Genomic DNA, 20,314 nt, shown 5'->3' with positions numbered 1-20,314 from the left:
AAAATATGGAAAATTCATGACACTGAAGTGAAGAAAAATCAAATCTTATCTATTGATACTTCCCAGATATAGTCAAGGTTAACATGTTGTGAATTTCTTTTCAGTCTTATTTTGGTTTATTTTTTATTTTCTGTGTATCTGTATCACACACGCACACGCACACACACATAAATACATAGACAAACACAAAATTGGAACCACACAGTTTTTCAGAGCTCAGGCCTTCCTCATATTATGTGATTACATTTTAACGTGCATATCACTACATTTGCATCTGTAATTAGTGCAGTAGGAGTGAGAACCTCTCTTACCTGAGGTTGGGCTGGTCCCTGACGGGCTGCCAGGCGTGACCGCTGTCTTGGCAGGAGTCTCGGAAAAGCTCCGCGTGTTCGTGGCCTCCTCGGCCTCTGCAGGAGACGTCGGCGGGGAGGAAAGTGTTTCCCAGGGAAGCCCTCCAGGTGTTTTCTCACTGGTGGCCTGAGCCCAGGGCACAGGTAGTGTGGAAGCCCACGCCTGCCTGTGGGCTGTCACCCATGGAGTTCCAGCCACCTTCCTGGTAGCTGCACAAGTGACAGTAACAGGGCACTTACATGCTTGACCGCTTTGATTCAGGTGTAAAATTGACAAGACATTGACATATAATCAAAGGGTACATGCAATGCGCATGCGTAATATAGATAATCCAGGGACTTCAACCCTACCCTGAATTGCCATAAGGGGACCACACTAAACTTTGTTTTCCTAACTACTAATTTTAAAAAATTCTCCAAATTCCTAGGACGCTGAACAATCAGCTAGGGTGTGTGTCCAGAGGACAGTGGACATTGTCAAATTTAAGAAATACAATTCTAATCATGTGATACAATGGAAAGGTTTCAGGTAAGGGGACCTGGAGGTGTAAGTTCTGCCCCCACCTCCTCCATGCTGTGAACTCTGGGGCAAGTTACTAAACTCTTTTCAGCTTTACCACTGAAATGGCAGTGACGATCATGATGATGCCTGACTGACAATATCACAGAACGGTTATCAAGACAAGTCTTCCCTCGCTGGTCTTTTAAACAATTGCCAGATGTTTTCACTTGTTCATTCCCATGTTAAGAATTAAAATAAATTTTTTTCAGGTTTTACAAAACTTATCCCCGGGAGGATTTTAAATCTATAAGTTAAGTTGGGAGCAGTTGCCATTTTAAAACTATTCCAATTTCTCATCCAGAACATGGTATAACCCTTTATTTATTTAAATGTGCTTTTATTACTCTCTTGAAAGTTTTGTAGTTTTTCTCATGCAGAACTAGCACTTTCCCTCTCAGAGTGATAGCGAGATATTTTATGACTTTTCTTGCCACTAGCAATCACATCTTTTTTCATATTATACTGGAAAGCTTTCTAATTTTGTATAATTGTCTTGATGCGGATATATTACTAAAAAATTTCTAGTTAGTGAATCTGATTCCTTTTCCTCGTTCTTGTTTCCCTGTCTGCTTGACTGTTATCAGTCCTCAACCCCCTCAGGGGAGCCCCCCTCTCTGGGCTTTCCAGGACAATAGCTCTTTGTAGGCTGGATAATAAACTATCAGTTTACTTGTCTATGTCTCTCTCCCAGATCTGAGAGCTCAGGAAGGAAAGGGAACATTGATAGAGCTGTGTTTTTTGACAGCTAGCCTGGGGTCTGATATTAAATATACGTATTGATGAGTGAATGAATGAATGACTGTATTCTGATGACTGTGGTCCATTGTTGGAACTCATTGAGACATAATCGTCTTTTAATGAAAGAGTTATCTCAGCTGTCTCTTATTGCAAATAGAGTAAGCGTGCCTTTTACATCTTCAGTGACAACACCACTGATCAGTGTTCACAAAAATGATGGGAAAAGAAGAACTTCTCAGCAGGTCAGCAGCAGCAGCTTTTTACACTGGCAGCAAGTCATTAACATATTCTTGGCAACATTATCCAGCCAGCTACAAATTAACCTAACCCTGCCTGCCATAAAATGTTGACTGCATTTCACCATTTAGTGTGAATTTCAGGAGAGATATTGCTACCAGCTCTGTTAAAATAAAAATACCTGATGTTACCATATACCACATTTATATTACTACTGTGGGATGCTGGGTGAAGGGTATGAGGGAATTTTGTACTATTTTTGCAGCTTCCTGTGAGTCTTAAACTATTTCAAAATAAAAAATTATAAAATTAAATGTTAGAAAGACATTATGCCAGTGGACATTTGTTGCCTTTGCTTATAGGTATCACACCCATACTGGTTCACATCTATCTCTTATTAAAGGGCTGCTGAACAAAGAGGTTGGTGGAGAAGGGATAAAGGAAGGATTTCACTTATTTATCTGAGCCTAGAGGGAAGTGCGGGGAGAAACAGGACGGGAGAGGAAGGGGTGAGAAATCTCACCCCAGGCTGGGAGGGTGGGAGAGGCGCTGTCCAGGGTGGCGGTAGCTCTGGCCGGGGCTCTGCTGTGACCCTCAGGACGCTTGTTTGTGTTCATGGTCTGCTCTCCCTCTGAAGGAGGGGTTGACTCTGTCCCGGGAGAGCTTCTCAGAGCAGACACTCCCGCGTTCTGGGATCCACGTGGGGGACTTGTCCTTGGTAGTGTTTGCTGGCTTGTGGGTGTGAGCTGTGAAGTCAGGGCCGTCCCCCTGGTAGCTGCACATTCAAGGAGACAGTCAATGGCAGCTTTACTATGCTTGACACTTTGCACACAGAGAACTGTCGAGCCACTGAAAGGTCACTGGACAGCAAATATACAGAATGCAGAGATTCCAACCTTACTCGGAGCAGTACGTTACATCACCGAGAGGAAGGTTTCTCCTTGAATGACAGATCAAGCTAAAATATCGAGGGGTGAAAATGCCACGGACAAAAGCAATGTGCACAGAATGCAAAGCTGCCAGGCAAAAAGCATCAGACACTTGAGGTGTTTCCTGAACAGAACCTGGATCCTGTCAGGGTCCTTGCCCACTTCGCAACCCTCAACCCCTCCACAGCTCTGGCACTGGTCCCAAGAAGAGGGATTAGATTTGCTCATGTGCCCTCTGGGTATGACTAGGGGCCAGAGGTGAAATTTGGGGGAACTAGGGGCTGCCTGTAAGAAACTCACTTGAAAGATGGGTCCCGGGCTTCCCTGGTGGCGCAGTGGTTGAGAATCTGCCTGCCAATGCAGGGGACACGGGTTCGAGCCCTGGTCTGGGAAGATCCCACGTGCCGCGGAGCAACAAGGCCCGTGAGCCACAACTACTGAGCCTGCGCATCTGGAGCCTGTGCTCCGCAACTAGAGAGGCTGCGATAGTGAGAGGCCCGCGCACCGCGATGAAGAGTGGCCCCCGCTTGCCGCAACTGGAGAAAGCCCTCGCACAGAAGCGAAGACAGAAGGAGATCTACACAGTGCTCTTGGATGTTCCATGAGGAAAAGGAGGAAGAGGTCCAAGTGTTCATTAAGCCTACCTCAGGAAGGCTTAGGGGATGGAGGCTGCATGTTAGGATAGGACAGGCTCTCACTAGCCCATAAGGTCCCCTCCTCTGGGTGGACAAAGCCTGGCCTGCAGACAGGTGGGATTTCGGCCCCTACTTGCCCCTTAGGCAGGTAACTGTGTGTCGGGCACAACCAGTGCAATTGCAGAAGGTGGCCCTGCAGCCTCAGTTCCTCTCTCCTGCCTTACTTCTGAGCTCAATATCACCCCACATGCACCAGAAGCCCGGTCCTTGCTCTCAAATTAATGGACGTGGGACTGAGTGCCTGCCAATCAAACTATCACTCAGCCAGGTGACTGGCTATCAAACACATCACCTTTGTGTCAACTTGTTCGTATGTTCTCTCTTCTCAAGCAGTTGTTGCTGGGAAAACTTTACAGGAGCACAAAAGGGGAGACATAATTGAGACTGGGGGTCAGAAAGTCATGAAAGGACTCTCTGAAGAAGTGAGATTGACTCAACCTTCAGATCTGTCCTCAGAATTGGGTAGGTGAGGGGAACCCACCAAATGCCCATTTCATCTCCTTATCAAGCAGCCTTATTCCATACAGTTGAAGTCCCTTCCTCAGCATAACTAAGAGATGCCCTACAATAAATACCAACCAAGGCAGCCCTCTGGAGTGGAATTGGAGGTTGATTGTAAACTTCATTTCACTCCAATAAACACGGATAAAGAACCTACTATGTGCAAAGTACAGTGTGAGGCACTGAGGGGAAAGCAGACTATGGAGATGAAGGAGACGGTCTCTGCCTTCAAGTATGATTCAGTGAGGAGACACACAGATAAAGTCATCTGTGATACAACCTGGAGTAACAGTCCAAATGACTTATAAGTGTGTGTTGTAGAATCATAGAAGACAGAAGACTAATTTTGACTGGGGGATTCTTTGGAAAGAGGAGGCAGCAGCTGTGCTGGCCATTGACAGACAAATTGGATTCTGAAATATGGAAAAGTAGGGAAGTTCCATTCTGGTATAATAGCATGAGCAAGGTTGCAGGGGCATGGAGATGTATGCCGTCTGCAAGAAGGGCAGGGATTTCAGTGGAGTTTTAGCAGAAGATTTATGTAAAAGAGAGTAGGTAGGGTGGGCTTGATGACAGACAAATGTATACTCGATGTTAAGGACTTCAGACCCCCTGCTGCCGACTTAGGAGTTCTGAGCAATGAAGAGACATAACCTAATTATTTTATCACTCTTATGACAATGGATGGGTATTTCAGAGAAATAAGAGACTAGGTCAAAGGAGATTGGTTCAGAGGCTATTATAGTAAAGATAGATGACAAGGACTTGAACTAAGATAATCATAGCAACAGATGATGATCTTGGAAGACCAGCCAGATTCCAGAAACTTTATTCAGCTAGAAATGACACATAAGTATAGGGGAGAAAGATGGCTTTAAGGTGGTTCCAAAAAATGCCACCTGATGCCAGAGAAAAGGCAGGAAGATGGGTAGATGTGTGTGGAGGGGTAGAGGATGGTTGGGTACGGTCTGAGTATTATGGAGTGGCAATGTCTACAACAGGGTCACAAATTCAAATACCTACAAAAACCAGGTAGTTGATATGAGAAAAAAGTGCAAGGCAACAGGGAGAAGTGAGGGCTATGGAAAAGAGGAGAAACGTGTCTCTCCTAATGGGGAGGATGGCTACTCAACCCCAGTTGCCATGGGGAAGGGGGAGGGTCCAGGGCTGCCAGATCTTCTGCAAAAAAAAAAAAAAAAATCTATAAATTCAAAAAATTTTAATGACGAAATCCTCTGATTTTAACACAGTACAGCTAAATAAAATACCTGAGGGCAACATTCAGTCTTCAGCTTGCTAGCTGGGACCCTGGTCTGGAGACTCTATAGTAGGAGTTTGGGAGGGTTACACTCACCCAGAACACCAGACATGCTGCTGGTAAATGTGTAATTGATAACAGGAGATTTTTCCGCCATCTCCCAGAAGTCAGAAATATTCCTTCCTGCAAGAACCACACCAACAAGGTCAAATCTTGGGCTCACCTGCTGGAGGGCTGTGTTTAATTCTCAGCTCAGAGAGCTTGTCAAAGAATGGCTGGTGGTTCACCTGACTTTCCTGACATCACACAGATGAAGATGCAGTCAGATTCATTCGCTTGACTCACTGCAAGACAGACCAGGATACAACAGGACTTAGCAATGGGTCTGAAGCTGTTAAGTCTTTGGTTGAAATGAAAATGAAGTTGGAAATCTCTAGCTCTGGATGCTATAGGAAAATAAGGCTAACTCCTTATTTAGGAGCCCTGATTTTCAGTCAGCCCCGAGTTTCTGGTTTTAATTTTTTTGATGGAGGAAAGATGCAGTATAATGTAATGGCTAAGGGCAGAGCCTCTGGGGTCAGCGTCCAGGATTACAACATTAGCTCTGGCACTGATTAGTTAAGTGAGCATAAATGAACTGCTTGACCTCTCTAAGACTCAGTTCACCTATCTTTAAAACGGTGAAAATTCAAATCCCACAGTACCTTATTTGCACTTTCCAAATCCCCAAATCTCCGTAATATGGAAGGTTTTTGTGTGAGTTTGGTACCGACTCATTCAGTGGCAAAACCTGAATTGACAGATGCGAGGCTATTGTAGTTTATCTATCCTTCTTAGTGTAAAGGGTCAACCATTTGGCTAAATGAATATGAGCGTGTTTGATTTACAGCAGGCTGTCCTGGATGCTGCTGGAGGTGTTCTGTCAGGTATAGGGTAGACACCCTATTACGCCATCAAAAATCCGAAAACTTCTGAGTTCCTAAGCATACTTGTCCCTGAAGATGCTGCCTGAAGGACTGTGGATGTGTGGTTGGAAATCTCTGGTAGGGTGGCTATGATGATCCAATGAGACGATGTACGTGAAACTCTAAGTATGGTGCTTGGCAGGTAGAAGAGCTCAGTAAATAGGCATAATAGTAATAATGGCTCTTGTTAATGTGGTCCTATTACTATATGTATTAATAGTGACCAAGAGCATGGACTTCAGAGCCAGATCACCTGGGTTAGAATTCTATCTCTGCAGAATGATCTTGGGCTAGTTCCTTAACCTCTCAGTGCCACAGTTTCCTCACCTGTAAAGTGGAGATAAATATAGTAGCTACCCCATATGGTTATGGTGAGGATGCAATGAGGGTGGCCCTTCGAAGAGTCCCGGGCACCTGAATATATCTATTATTTCTCTTTCTTCCTCCCCCACTGCTCCTAAAACAGTAGTTGCTCCACAGTATAGGACACCACCTTTCTGATGAGACCAAGAGTTGGGCTATTGACTGGATCTGTGCTTTTCAAAGTAGGTCCCCAGGGGAATGTGAATTGCCTGGGGTTATATGAAACCACCTTATAACTGAAGCATATCTTTCTCAATTGTATGTCAGACATGAGTTTAGGCTCCATAGAGATCTAAATCTGAATTCTGAACCAACCTTGAGCAAAATATTCAACCTCTCTGAATCTCAGTTTTCTCATCTTTAAAATGGGAGTATAGCTGTCCAATAGAAGCTGTTTTTTTGAGTCTGCCTAACTCCCCCCAGTGTTGAGCCTTGGATTCTTCCTCCAACTTTTTGGACCCCAGGAATAGCTTTGATAGGAAGATGGAAACTTCAAATACTGTACTGGTGGTTGAAACTGTACCACGCTGATTGTCTAAATAAAACTTACATTAAAGTTCCTGGCAGCCCGGCCTATGGTAGGGATCGGGGTGGGAAGTTGACTAGGTTTTATTCCATGATGAATGCCAAGTCTCAAATTTGCCAAGCATTTTCAAGAAGAGCACACCTGAGAGGATGGAGGTTGACTTAAAAATCTCTGTGAGGTAGCTGGTAGAATTTCCAACGATGTCCACCAGTAGGGCTGTGAAATCTGTAAGATAGATTGAGGAGGTTTAAATTTCTGAGACTTGGTTTAAATTTCAGAGACTTGAAGGGAAATGTATATTGTATTTGGATTTTTCAGAGTAGATTTTACAAGTTTGATTTAGTTCCGTGTATTGGGGATTATTAAGAATCATAAAAAGAAATACTACTAGTTATTTTTCAAGTCTTAATTTCAGGCAGGCAGAAAACTTTTGGATCCACCATCATAATCTCCTTTCTCCTCCATTTCCCTCCCCCCACCCCAGATCCTTCTCTGCCAGCACCAAAGAGCTGTGCAAAACCATAGTGTTGAATAATGGTTTTTCTGATTTGTTCCCCCCTCCCCCAATTATTTCATCTAATTGATTTAGAATACCAAATTCATTGGATAGGAAGCAGCCCTGCAGACATGGGATGTAAATTTACATAACTTCAGATTTTCAAAATGACATCAAATTTAGTGGTGGATTATAAACTATGAACTATCAAAGGAGACAAGGACTTTACACAAAATAGAACAAGGAAGCTCTTCTCCTGCCCTCCATGTTCAGAAGTCTGATGGGAGGAGATTGAGATAATTTTACAACATTTCAAGCTATAAAATCTTTGAGGACTTTGTCTCTCAGCACGTTCTGAACAGGTCTTGCCATGGTGGGTGCCATTGACCAATGAAAGGTCCTAATGCACTTCCTACTCAGACAGCTGCTGCCTCTTCTGCTGTTCAGTTATGGTTTTCCAGGACCCAGCAAGTTCTTGGCTTCTAAAACAAGGAGTACTTATTCTAGGAGCCCCAAACTGTCAATTTCTAAAGAAGCTTCTGAGGTCCCACGGAGAGTTTCCCATCATGCCTTGTCTAAATGCATCTTTTACTCAGTAACGGGGTTATGAGCTGGGGTCAGGGGCAAGCTGACTTGAAAATATAGAACCCAGACCATTGAAAATATAGAACCCAGAGAGGCATGAAAACGTGATGTGACAACCAGTGGAATGTATAGCATGCAAGGCCAACAGGAGGTGGGCGCTACCCTATGTGAGCCGGAGCCATGGTGACATGCCATCTTACCACACTTGCACGGGTGCGTGGTTAGTCTCCTAGAGGAAGATGTGGTGGGCCACCTGTACAGGTGTGGACACGTGGCCATGCAGAAGGTAGGCATCCTTCTTTATGTCTCTTTAGACCAATCTGTTTATAGTCACATTGTAGAAACTGAAGAGGGGTAGTATTTCATTACTTATGCCATCTATTTTCTTTCTAATTCTCAAAAGTCTCCTTTGTTTATTAATTCATTCATCTAATAAACATTCATGGAGTGTTGGAGTATGCCAGACATCTTGTAGGCACTGGAGGACTAAGACACCATCTCTGCCTACCTGAAGCTGAGATTAGTGAGAGAGAGAGAGATTCATAGATAGACCAAGAAACTGCAATCCACTATTTATATTACATAGAAGCTATGAGCATGGCTTTGCAGCTCAGACACCAAGCATGGAGTCCAGATTCTGCCCAAGCTTCAGAGAAATGATGGAACTTTCCCTAGGTCCCAGAGCATGTGGCAGGGCTTGAATTTGAGCTGAGGTCTGCCTTGTGCTAAAGCTCCTATTCTTCCCAAAATTTCTACCACTGCTCATACAAATCTCATACTCAATACATTTGTCAACTCTCCTTTTAGAACTGCTTTCACAATCGAGTCCTAGGCTTGGAAGAAAATCAGTTATCACTGCCTCAAATATATTCTTTGTTTTGATGACAATATGAACAATCTAATTTACTAGCAACACACAGATGAATGACTTCTGACTACTTTCATATATAAATAGAAAATAGGGAAAAAACCCTTTTTGTCTGTCTTAATTGGTAATGATTTAAGAATGTCTCTTGGTACTCAGTGTTGGCAAGGGTGTGGAAAAACACACACTTTCAAACATTACTGGTAAGAGTGTGAACTTATGCAAGACTTCTAGAGGAAATTTTAGCAATTTGAAGCATCACAAAATCCTCTTCCTGTCAGACAACAGTTCTATTTTGAGGACTTTATCCTACAGTGATAATTGGGCAAATGCTGCAAGTGATTGTACACAGGTACTCATCACAGCATTGCTGATAATTGTAAAAAAAAACGTTTCCATCAGGAGGAGATAAATTATATTATGGTACATTCTTTCAATGAATACTATGAATTCATATGAAGGATGAAGCATATTTATATCATTGAATGGAATGTTTTTTAAGACATGCTGATTAGTTGAAAATGGAATACCAAATTTCATAGAAAACATGGTAGATACTGACAGCTGTCTCCCAATATCCATCCTCTCATTTTCCTTTAGTAAGAAAACATGAAATTTCAGTTGGGCACATGGTAGTTTAACGTAATTGAAAATTATATTTTCAAGCCTGCTTTGCAGGTGGGTGTGGCCATGTGACTCAGTTCTAGACAATAGGACGTGAAAAGAAGCAATGTGAAAGGTTTCCACAATATATTCACAATATATCAACATCACAATATATTTTATCATCACAATATATTATTTTTTAAATCAAAAAAATTTAAGGGCTTCCCTGGTGGCGCAGTGGTTGAGAATCTGCCTGCCAATGCAGGGCACACGGGTTCGAGCCCTGGTCTGGGAAGATTCCACATGCCGCGGAGCAACCAGGCCCGTGAGCCACAACTACTGAGCCTGCGCATCTGGAGCCTGTGCTCCGCAACAAGAGAGGCCGCGATAGTGAGAGACCCGCGCACTGCAATGAAGAGTGGCCCCCGCTCGCCGCAACTAGAGAAAGCCCTCGCACAGAAACGAAGACCCAACACAGCCAAAAATAAATAAATAAATAAATAAATAAATAAATAAATAAATAAATAAATAAAAATTTAAAAAAAAAAAGAAAATTTAAGCTATTTTCATTAAGGAAAAACACACTCAGAGGAAGGCTATATATCAGAGTTGAGAATATTCAGAAAACAATCCATGTCTGAAGATTATCCACAAACACATCTTCCCCAAAGGTTTTGAACCATGGCAAGATGTTGGCCGAAGTGTACAGCCTCTCATGGTAGCAATTTGAGGGGAATCAGCATTAGGCACGTTGGGACATGTTAAACCTTGTGAAAATCTCTGTGGTTTACCAGGGGAGCAAGATGCTATTTTATCAGTGGTAACGATCCATGGATCAATTCTTTTCAAATAAGCATTGCATGTGTATGAAAACACACTTCAGCTCACCAAACAGAATTACAAAATTCCCCAGCAGATGTGACTCCAATTTTTAAATTTTATTTTTATCTTTCACACAATCAGGGCAGGGACTCAACACCAGACAAAACTTGGCCTCTAGCCGAGGCTAATGAGATGGTGAGAAAGATGTGATTATGAAGAACATTTTCCCTCCCAAATGTAATTTGTTGATGAGATTCAGAGGGTGAGTTAAATAAGAAGATGGTACTTATTGCAGTCTGGCATCCAGTATTTATTAAACAATAATCATTATCCTCTTTAAAAGGTGCACAATATTTGGTCCATAAATTCCACCTTGGGGAATCTATCCTCAGAAAGTAATCTAAAACAGGGAAACGTTTTAGACACGAAGATCTCTAATACAGGATTTTTTTATATTAAGAAAAACCTAGAATCCACCCAAAAGTTCAACAGCATATTAGCTAAGAAAATGCTCACATTCATAGGTTATGTAACCATTACACATGTTTGCAAAGAGTTTGTAATATCATGGAAAATATTTTTAATATTAGGTTAAGCGAGGGGGAAAAAAAAGGAGGAGACTTTTTCACCTTGAGTCTTTGCTTCCCTTACAGACTATTCTTTAACAAGCAGCCAAAGGGATCCTTTTAAAATGTAAGTTAGATCACGTCACTCCTCTGTGTGGACAATCACAATGGCTTCCTTCTTATTCATAGTAAAAGTGGAAATCTTTGTGGCAGACTATAAACTTCTACATGATCTGCAACACCCTTCCTGCCTTGCCCCCACAATTCTGAGCTCATTTCTCACGGCTCTCTGGCTCACTTGCTGGCCTTTCTGGTCCTCACCCTGCCTTTGCCTGGAACACTCTGTCTCCAGGTACCACAAGGCTGTCTCTCAGGTTGCCTGCAGGTAGCCCCTCAACCCTCACCTCACTAGAGAAGACTTCCCTGACCACCCTGCACATAGCAGCCACCTCCACCATCACCCTGTCCCCTGCTTTATTGTTCTCACAGTCATGCCATTAGCAACATACTGTGTGTTTTCAGTTTATTCGTGTACTCCCTCTCCCTTCCAACAGAATCTAAGTCCATGAGAGCAGGGGGTGTGTCCACTTCAGTGTGGGTGATACCCTCACACCTAGAAGAGCATCCGGCTAATAGTGTGCGCTCAACAAAGAACTGCTGAATGGATGAATCAGTGGTGAGAGAGTAATTTTCACTTTTATTTTTCAGGATTCTCTAAATATAAGGAACATGTTGTACTTTTAATTTTTAATTATAAAAGTAATACATGAATATACTGTCTTTGAAAAAAAAATCAGATAATATCAGGTCCCCTTAATCATCACCCTTCTATTTCACATTCAGACTCCAATCTTCTTTTCAGAGGTAATCACCTACCCAGTGTTCAAATATGTATATATTTTTTCATCAATGCCATTTTACTCTATTTATTTTTGAACTCCCTTTTTCTAATTGAAAACGTCATGGAAATATTTCCATACATAGACCAAACCTGGCCACACGCATTCATTTATGTACTCTCTATGGCTGTCTTCCAAGATTTGACTATACAGTAGACTATTCAGCCATTTTCCTAATGATGGATATTTAGGTTGTTCTCAGCTTTTGCTCTCAAACAATGCTACCTTTTGTTCTTGCCCCTCTGCGCAGATGTAACTATTTCTCTAGGGTAGAAAACCAAGAAAGGAACTTTCCAGGACAATGGATGTGCACATATTTAAGCATAATAGATATCATTACATTTTCTGATCTTAGTCTAAGGAGAAAAAAAAAATAATTCAACCTTATTTAAAAGGGCACAAGCAAAATCAGGGCAGCCTGCAAGCCTCAAAGTGAGTTCTACCCACCTGATAAATCGTTGGTCCGGTTGTTTAAGCAGTAGCAGTACCGTGTGGGGAATTTGGCCGGGTCCACAGTCTTCAGGTTAGAAACTGTGAAGAGAAACGAAGCACCTAGCACCCCTGGCACATAGCCTGGCCTGCCTACCCATCGCTTACCGTTCTTGCCGCCAAGAAAAGCTGGAGGAGGGGGATTGGGAGAGGGATGGATTGGGAATTTGGGATTAGCAGATGCAAACTATTATATTTAGAATGGATAAGCAACAAGGCCCTACTGTATAGCACAGGGAACTCTACTCAATATCCTGTGATAAACCATAATGGAAAAGAATATGAAAAAGAATGTATATATGTATAACTGAGTCACTTTGCTGTACAGCAGAAATTAACACAACATTGTAAATCAACTATACTACAATAAAATAAATTTTAAAAAAAGAAAAGAAGGAGAGCCAGCACTTACTGTTGTAAATGGCCACAGAAAACTTGTGGAAGGCAAAGGAGCTATAGGAAGTAACACTCAGCAAGGAGAAAAATTTCTTGCTATCTGTCAAAGACATTGAGATAAAGGAACAGTAAATGCCCACTAACAATAATAGTAGTAATAGAAATTAGCAAACTGATCATGGAAATTAATAATACGATGAACAAATAAAAATATAATAATAAACACTGAAAATAAAAAACAAAAATCAAATCAAAGCAAACCAAAAACAAACAGACAAAAAAGGCAAAAGTACATGTCCCTTGGCTATATTTCCTAATCTGTCCTTAAACTCTTGCAATTGTCTCACAATATAGTTATGAGTAGAGATGCCTACACAGATGCTGTGTTTGGAGCGCAGCTTGCTCTCAAAATGCTGGCAAACCTCCTACTTCATCTGGACGTTTTCAATCTCATCATGAGTTAGGTAGGACACACATCTTCTGCTCTGAACACAGAGGAGCTGAGACACACAGAGACGTGACGGGTCTTGCCCAGGTCATGGAGAGTCCAGAGGCGAAGCAAGAACAAGATAAAAATGGGCCTGGATTGTGCTTTTTAAAAAATTGGTTACCTTTTAAAGCTCTGATCAGCATCCCGTTCACCAGCTCTGTCAGGTTAAGTGCAGACAGATCAACCGACATTGCAGGCAGCTCTGAAAGAGATTCAAAGATAACGTCATCAGCAGGCCTTTCTTAGCAAAAGGAAAAGTTCCTCATTTCCGACATTCAGGCAGATGTGCCTCCTCTTTGGACATGAACTCACACCCTGTGCTAGGCACAAGGATTTGGAAGATAAAAGGCAGTTCCTGTCCTCAGGAGGTGACAGCTAATGGCATATACTGTGACAAGCAACAGTAGGTAGAAGAAGTTCGGGTGAAACACAAGGAATGCATATTTTAGGGAATATTTTATCTCTGCATTTGGAGAGAGTAGAGATTGGTGGGAGATGCTTATATATAATATACGATATAAGCCCTAGGAAGTTGCAGGAGTTCTCAACGTGCTGTCTAATATAAATAATGACATTGTCTAACAGAGGAGCTCGGATCCTGGCTGGCCCTTGGCATCACTGGAAAGATTTTTTTTCCAGTTCCACAATTCTGATGCTTGGGCTCCGTCCTCAGAGATTCAGATTTAATAGGTCTGGGATGTGTCACGGACATTACTACCTAAATCCATCCATCCATCCATCCATCCATCCATCCATCCATCCATCCATCTATCCATCCATCCATCCATTCATCCATCCATCCATCCATCTATCCATCCATCCATCCATCCATCCATCCATCCATCTATCCATCCATCTATCCATCCATCCATCCATCCATCCATCCATCCATCCATCCATCCATCTATCCATCCATCCATCCATCCATCCATCCATCTATCCATCCATCCATCCATCCATCCATCCATCTATCCATCCATCCATCCATCCACCATCCATCCATCCATCCATCCATCCATCTATCCATCCATCTATCCATCCATCCATCCATCCATCCATCCATCTATCCATCCATCCATCCATCCATCCATCCATCTATCCATCCATCCATCCATCCACCATCCATCCATCCATCCATCCATCCATCTATCCATCCATCTATCCATCCATCCATCTATCCATCCATCCATCCATCCATCCATCCATCCATCTATCCATCCATCCATCCATCCATCCATCCATCCATCCATCCATCCATCTATCCATCCATCCATCCATCCATCCATCCATCCATCCATCCATCCAACTGCCCAGATACTGGTAGTGTGCAGCCAAGTGGAGAGACGCTGCTTCTCCCAGCTATTCCCCGAAGACTTGGAAACAACAGTTGACGAAGGGGACATAAGAGCTTGACGCTGCTCTTCATGGTTTTGCAAACACTGTCTTTTCCATCTCTTACTTAACGTTCAGATAATTGTGGCTAAAGCAATCTGAGGATTGCAGGGATGCAGTTGCCCCGCTGCGGGGGTGAGAATGGAGGTCCAAAGAGGTGGGAGAAGTAATCTCAGCGGCGCAGGCCACCCATGGAGCATTGGGGGTGGGGTGGGCGGCACTCACCTGTGGTATCCAGAAAAGCGACCCCCTTTTCTCTACTCTCTTCTCCTCGGAGGCCAGACACTGGGAAGAGAAAAGGCTTCAGGAGAGAAGTAGAGCCTTCGACCCCAGCCCCACGTTGCTGGAGGGGCCTTGAGGTCTGTACTGCAGCTGCCCTCCGGTTTAGTGAAGGTCAGCATCACCGGGGGCACTGTGACCCCTCCCCCTGAGATTCTAGTCTCCTTGAACTGGACGTGGTCTAGAAATGCATATTTTAATAAATAGACAAGGTGATTCCCATGCAGGGGGTCTAATCCACCCCATCTCTTTACTGGACTGGGAAACCGAGGCTCAGAGAGGAGAAGAAACTTGCCTAAATTTGCACAACTGAGTCCTGGTAATGAAGGGCCAGAACCTACTTCCAAAATATCAGGCCACTTGCCCACTCAGCAAATTTCATGCTGCCAAAGAAGACAATGTCAAAGGAAATTATGAAATACCAAAGGCGTTCATTCATTCTTTATTCATTCGATAAATGCTCACCTAGGGCTAAGCAGTATGGTAGGTGTTTGGTATAAAGAGGTCAACAGGAAGGGACTGAATCTCCACGGCCGCAGAGCCTACCGTCTGTGGCTCAGAGGGAGGAGGGAGATTCACGTGTAATCCCACGGGAAGAGTGTCAAACAGGGACCAGCAGGATGCTGGGAGCACCTCTATCAGAGAACCCAACCTGGTCTAGGGGGATGGAGGAGACCTCACTGCGGAAGTGACGGAAAGCCAAGACCTGAAAAGTCAGCTCTTTTGGATTAGATGCCATTTACTCATACTGCATCCGTTACTATTATTGTTGCAGTGATTATTTTTTCATGTCACATTCCAATGGAGAAGGTGATTTATGTCCATTTTATAGATGGAAAAACCAAGGCACAGAGAGGCTGAAAAATGTGTTATAGTGTCACAGAGTAAGTCAGGATTTAGGACCGGTCTAGTTACCATTGCACCAAGGAAAGCCCCATGTTTTTCCTTCTTAACTTCTTTATATCCAGACACTGAAATAAAAGTTTTCATGAATAAAATAGTACCGTGGAAGCAGAGCCTCAGCAATTTATAATATCCTTATAACTCATCTTATCCAATACTACCTTTGAAGGATGAGAAACTGAGACCCAGAATGTTACGTGATGTATCCCACATCTGGCCAGTCTCCCTGTGTCCACCTCCTCCCAGACCCTGGCAACCACCTTTCTTCTCTCTGCTTCTATGAGTCTGACGATTTTAGATTCCTCATAGAAGCAGCATCATGTGGTATTTGTCCTTCTGTGACTGTTTATCTCACTTCGCAGAAGGTTTATCCACAATGTGGCAAATGGCAGAATTCCCTTCTTTTTTAAGGCTGCATAATATTTCACTGTATGTATATACTACATTTTCTTTATCCATTCGCCCGTGGATGAACATTTAGGTTGTTCCCTCTGCTTTTTATGTACCCTGTTGGAACTTAGGTTCAGTCAACCGTTGTCAGCCAATTTGGCCTTTCACAGACGATCGGGCTTTTTGGTTAAATATCAGAGCTTTGGGGTTAGAGGTAGGGCGAGTCTGTGGATGCCCTTCTTTACAACACAACACGGCTACTGGAGGTGGCGGTCATGTTCTCGTTACAATTAAAGGAAGTCTGAGACAGATGTTTATTACCAAGCAGGCCTGAAGCTGTCAAACAAGCCCCGCCCTCTGGCTTGGGAGAGTCCGTCCGGCTCTCCCCTCTCAGGCACCCTGAGGGGCCCTTGACGCCCACAATCTACTCTGAAGCAGCTGCAGTGAGATGTGTAGGAGATACCAGCCGACCTCGCCTGTTACCTGCCCAGGAAGCAGAGCCCTCTGTCAGCGTGAGGGGCCGGAATCATCTGGGCTCTGGATTGCCAGGCTCCAGGGATGCTCTAAGCTGCTGGGTTTGTGGGATTCTTACACCTGTCAAATCCGAATGATGGGCCCTGGGCTGCAGTCTTCCTAACCAAGAACCTTTCTTAACACTGCTCATTTCATTAAGGAAAAATTATTTCCACCACTTCTTTTTATAATTACAAACCCATGGGTGGATTTTGGTAACAATATTTGAAGTGTGAGCTAAATACCCCAGAAGCAGGGATTTCTGAATAGGATGCTATAGACATTTTTCAAGTAAATTGTTGGGCAGATAACATAAAGCTATTGCTCTCTTTTTGGATAAAATGACCACCATAGTAGTATCTTTAAGGTAGATGGTATTAGCACTCTTCATACTTAGTCATGTTTAGTATTTTATCGATTTTCATGGTTTATGAGTACCTGTGAAACAGGAATTGTTCCCACTTAAAGAGAAAATTAAAGACCCAAACAGGGGAAATATTTACTGAAAATTACCCTGCTTATAGAGAAGAAATTGGTACAACTGGTGTCTTCTGGAGAAGGGAAGTGGCTGACTGGTGGAGCATTTAACTTTTACACCTTTGTACCTTCTGCATTTTGAACTATATGAATGCACTAACTAATTAAAAGTAAATAAAAAATTTAGCATAAAGAGTGATTCCTGCTACCACTTCCATCCCCAAATTCAAAAGTATTTAAAAAATTATCCTGCTGGTTTGCCAAAACGTTAGGAACAGAAACCCAGCACCTGACTCCTCTGTGTCTTTTACCTTGTCATGCATTCATTGTCTTGCTTTACAACCAAATTCATACCATCAGAAAAAAAGTCAAAGAAAGGTGGGATTATTACAAAAGTGATGATGTCAAATAACAACATCTCCCTTTATGAAATGTTCTATTGCTAATAGAAGGTCACAGTTTTTGTGGATTTAATAAGGTCATGAGAATCCGGGTGTACCATGAACCATAAAGCAATGAGCAGCTCATGGGAACTATTACCATGACTGTTAGAGCTGGAGGTACAGGTACAATCTCCATCTTACAGACAGAGAAAGTGAGGCTCAGAGAAGCCAAGGAATTTACCCAAGACAGAGTAAACTAAGAAGGACCACCTGCCCATTTACATGCTGTAAGTAGGAAGGTCATGAAATTTTCCTTCTTGGCTTCCCCTTTAAAGGCAGACTCTAAAGGAAGAAAAGATTTCATCAGAGAAATTATAACCCAGACATAACATCAGAGAAAATTTAATCCAAAATAATCCTTTTAAAGATGAGAAAATTATGATGTGGACTTGCTTAAAATCCCACATGTAGTTTGCTCATTCATTTAATCATTTAGTCACTAAATATTTATTGACTAACTCTAATAATACTAATAGTTGATCATGTTACTAAGCCTCTAGACTTTAATAGGCATTGTGTGTGTTAGATGCTGGTATAATATGAGCAGATAGATACAGATTCCATCCTTATGGAGCTTATAGTCTAGTTGGGAAGGCAAACATGAAGGAAATTAAGACCCATGGATATTATTACAAACAATGTTAGGTACTTTGAAAACGTTTTGAGTGTATGGAACAGGGAGCCTGAACTAATCTCAGGGATCTGAAAGCCGTCCCTGGGAGGTGACTTTCAGCTGAGATCTGAAAGACGAGTAGTGTGTGAGCAGGACGTAACTGGCTGAAGGGGTATTCTGTGTACAGGTAACAGCCTGAGCCCGGGGTCTGAGATGGGCATGAGTATTATTTTATGAACTGAAAGAAGGCCAATGTGATGGAGCATAAGGAATGAAGGATATGAGGGATTGTAGACGATGGGGAGGTGGGCTGGGTCATGGAGAGCACGTAAAGGACTTAGGAGACTATCCAAAGAAAAGTAGAAAGTCATTGAATACTTTTGGGGAGGAGGAGGGAGAAATGAGGGAGGACTGGGAGGGTGGCTTAATGAAATGTATGAAAAGATGGCTCAGGCTGGTGAGTGGAGAATGGATCATTGAGAGACGAGAGGAGAAGCAAGGAGCTGCTTTGGGAAGCTCTCCTGGTGGTCCACCAAAGAGAAGATGATGCTTTGGATAAGGATGGTAACAGTGGAGGTGAAGATAATTCTGTTGCATAAATGGGACTCAACTGCGACAGAATAAATGGGGAATTTATTATTGCCATTTTTATCAAACTCGTTTGGATTCTGGGCTGAAACGCTGGCTGCTACAATTCTCTAAAGCACAATGAATACCCAAACATAGTATACAGAACAGACACTTCAACTTCGACCAGACCCACCTGTGTTGTAAAGGGACAGGACACATGCGAGGCCCATGCACAGCCTTACCAGTGGACCATGTAGCAGGAAGGCTGGCATGTCTTGGATACTCTGGCCCACCTGGAAGCAAGCAAGCAAGCACTTGGAGGAAACCAGCTGATTACTAACCACATTGATGCAGAACATCCTTGAGAATACTGCATGGGGACTCATTAGAAATACGATTGGTGAAAGCCATTGTATAGTTAGGATAGGTTAGGTTATGCTGAGGTAACAAATTAACTCCACAATCTCACTGGCTTAATTCAACCATAAAAGTCGATTTCTTGTTGATAGTCTGTACTCGCTGAGCATTGGTGGGGAACTGCTCTTCATGTTCACTCAGGGGCCCTGGATAATGGAGGTTCTACCTTCTGGTAGTTCTCCATCCCTGTGGCCTCCTTAGTCATTGACTCACAGTGGCAGCAGAAGGGAGAGACCTGGAGGATTATGCACCAACTCTTAAATGCTCTGGCAGGAAGTGACACGCTTACATTCATTTACAGCCTCCACCAGAATTACTCATGTGGTCCTGAATGACTGCAGGAAGTCTGGGAATATGGGAGGGGTGCATGCATATGCAGGGAGAATCAGTGTCTCTTCCATGGGTTTTCCCGCTGTTTAGATGGAAAATACCCTTCAAATACAGCATCGCTGCTGCTTATAAATAAGAAAAGAATATTAATACACATGTACATTTGAGTGTTCACACTCTCTTTCCTTCACTGCAACACTGTGTGCCAGCCTTTCCCCTGGGCATCTGCTGCACAGAATCAGTATGACAGTTAAAAGCCGCAAAGCTGAGACTAATAGGAAGGATGGTGAAAATTTATTGAGTGCTTTCTGTGTGCCAGACACCACACAGACTGCTGCCTGACGCACACTGTCACATCATAACTACACAATCTTGATGTGTAGGTATTAATGTATTACCCATTTAATACGGGCTGCGCAGACTTGATTTGAAAAGAGTAGAAATTTGCCAGTGGTAGAGAATGGAATGGATCTGGAAGGTGACTTGGGGAAGAGGAGAAATGTCAAGAGCAAGTGCACTGGGGTGAAAATTTTCTCAGGAATTGAGCATCTTCATGGAAAATTATATTTTAAGAAGTTTTGCTACCCATTAGGGATAGAACCACCTTTGGAATTTTCTTGAAAGATCCTCGTAAACATTTAAATTGCTT

General features: G+C 42.9%; 1 protein-coding gene across 1 annotated transcript in view; it reads right to left on the bottom strand.

Annotated features, from left to right (window-relative positions):
- Nucleotides 1–19,190, bottom strand: part of HHLA1 (HHLA1 neighbor of OC90) — a 28,053-nt gene extending 8,863 nt beyond the window's left edge. Inside the window, exons 1-11 of the mRNA XM_059901229.1 lie at nt 19,112–19,190; nt 17,958–18,017; nt 14,956–15,015; nt 13,460–13,540; nt 12,865–12,948; nt 12,411–12,494; nt 7,266–7,349; nt 5,558–5,614; nt 5,361–5,453; nt 2,411–2,662; nt 312–560 (exon numbers count right to left, since the gene is read on the bottom strand). Coding sequence (XP_059757212.1) covers nt 312–560; nt 2,411–2,662; nt 5,361–5,453; nt 5,558–5,614; nt 7,266–7,349; nt 12,411–12,494; nt 12,865–12,948; nt 13,460–13,540; nt 14,956–15,015; nt 17,958–18,017; nt 19,112–19,190 — 1,183 coding nt within the window. The remainder of the gene's footprint in view (nt 1–311; nt 561–2,410; nt 2,663–5,360; nt 5,454–5,557; nt 5,615–7,265; nt 7,350–12,410; nt 12,495–12,864; nt 12,949–13,459; nt 13,541–14,955; nt 15,016–17,957; nt 18,018–19,111) is intronic.
- Between the last annotated feature and the right edge of the window lie 1,124 nt (nt 19,191–20,314).

Source organism: Balaenoptera ricei, chromosome 17 (genome assembly GCF_028023285.1).
Source record: "Balaenoptera ricei isolate mBalRic1 chromosome 17, mBalRic1.hap2, whole genome shotgun sequence".
In the NCBI taxonomy this organism is placed as follows: Eukaryota; Metazoa; Chordata; class Mammalia; order Artiodactyla; family Balaenopteridae; genus Balaenoptera; species Balaenoptera ricei.
Note: the sequence above shows the minus strand (reverse complement) of the source record. Positions and strands in the feature narration are given on the sequence as shown.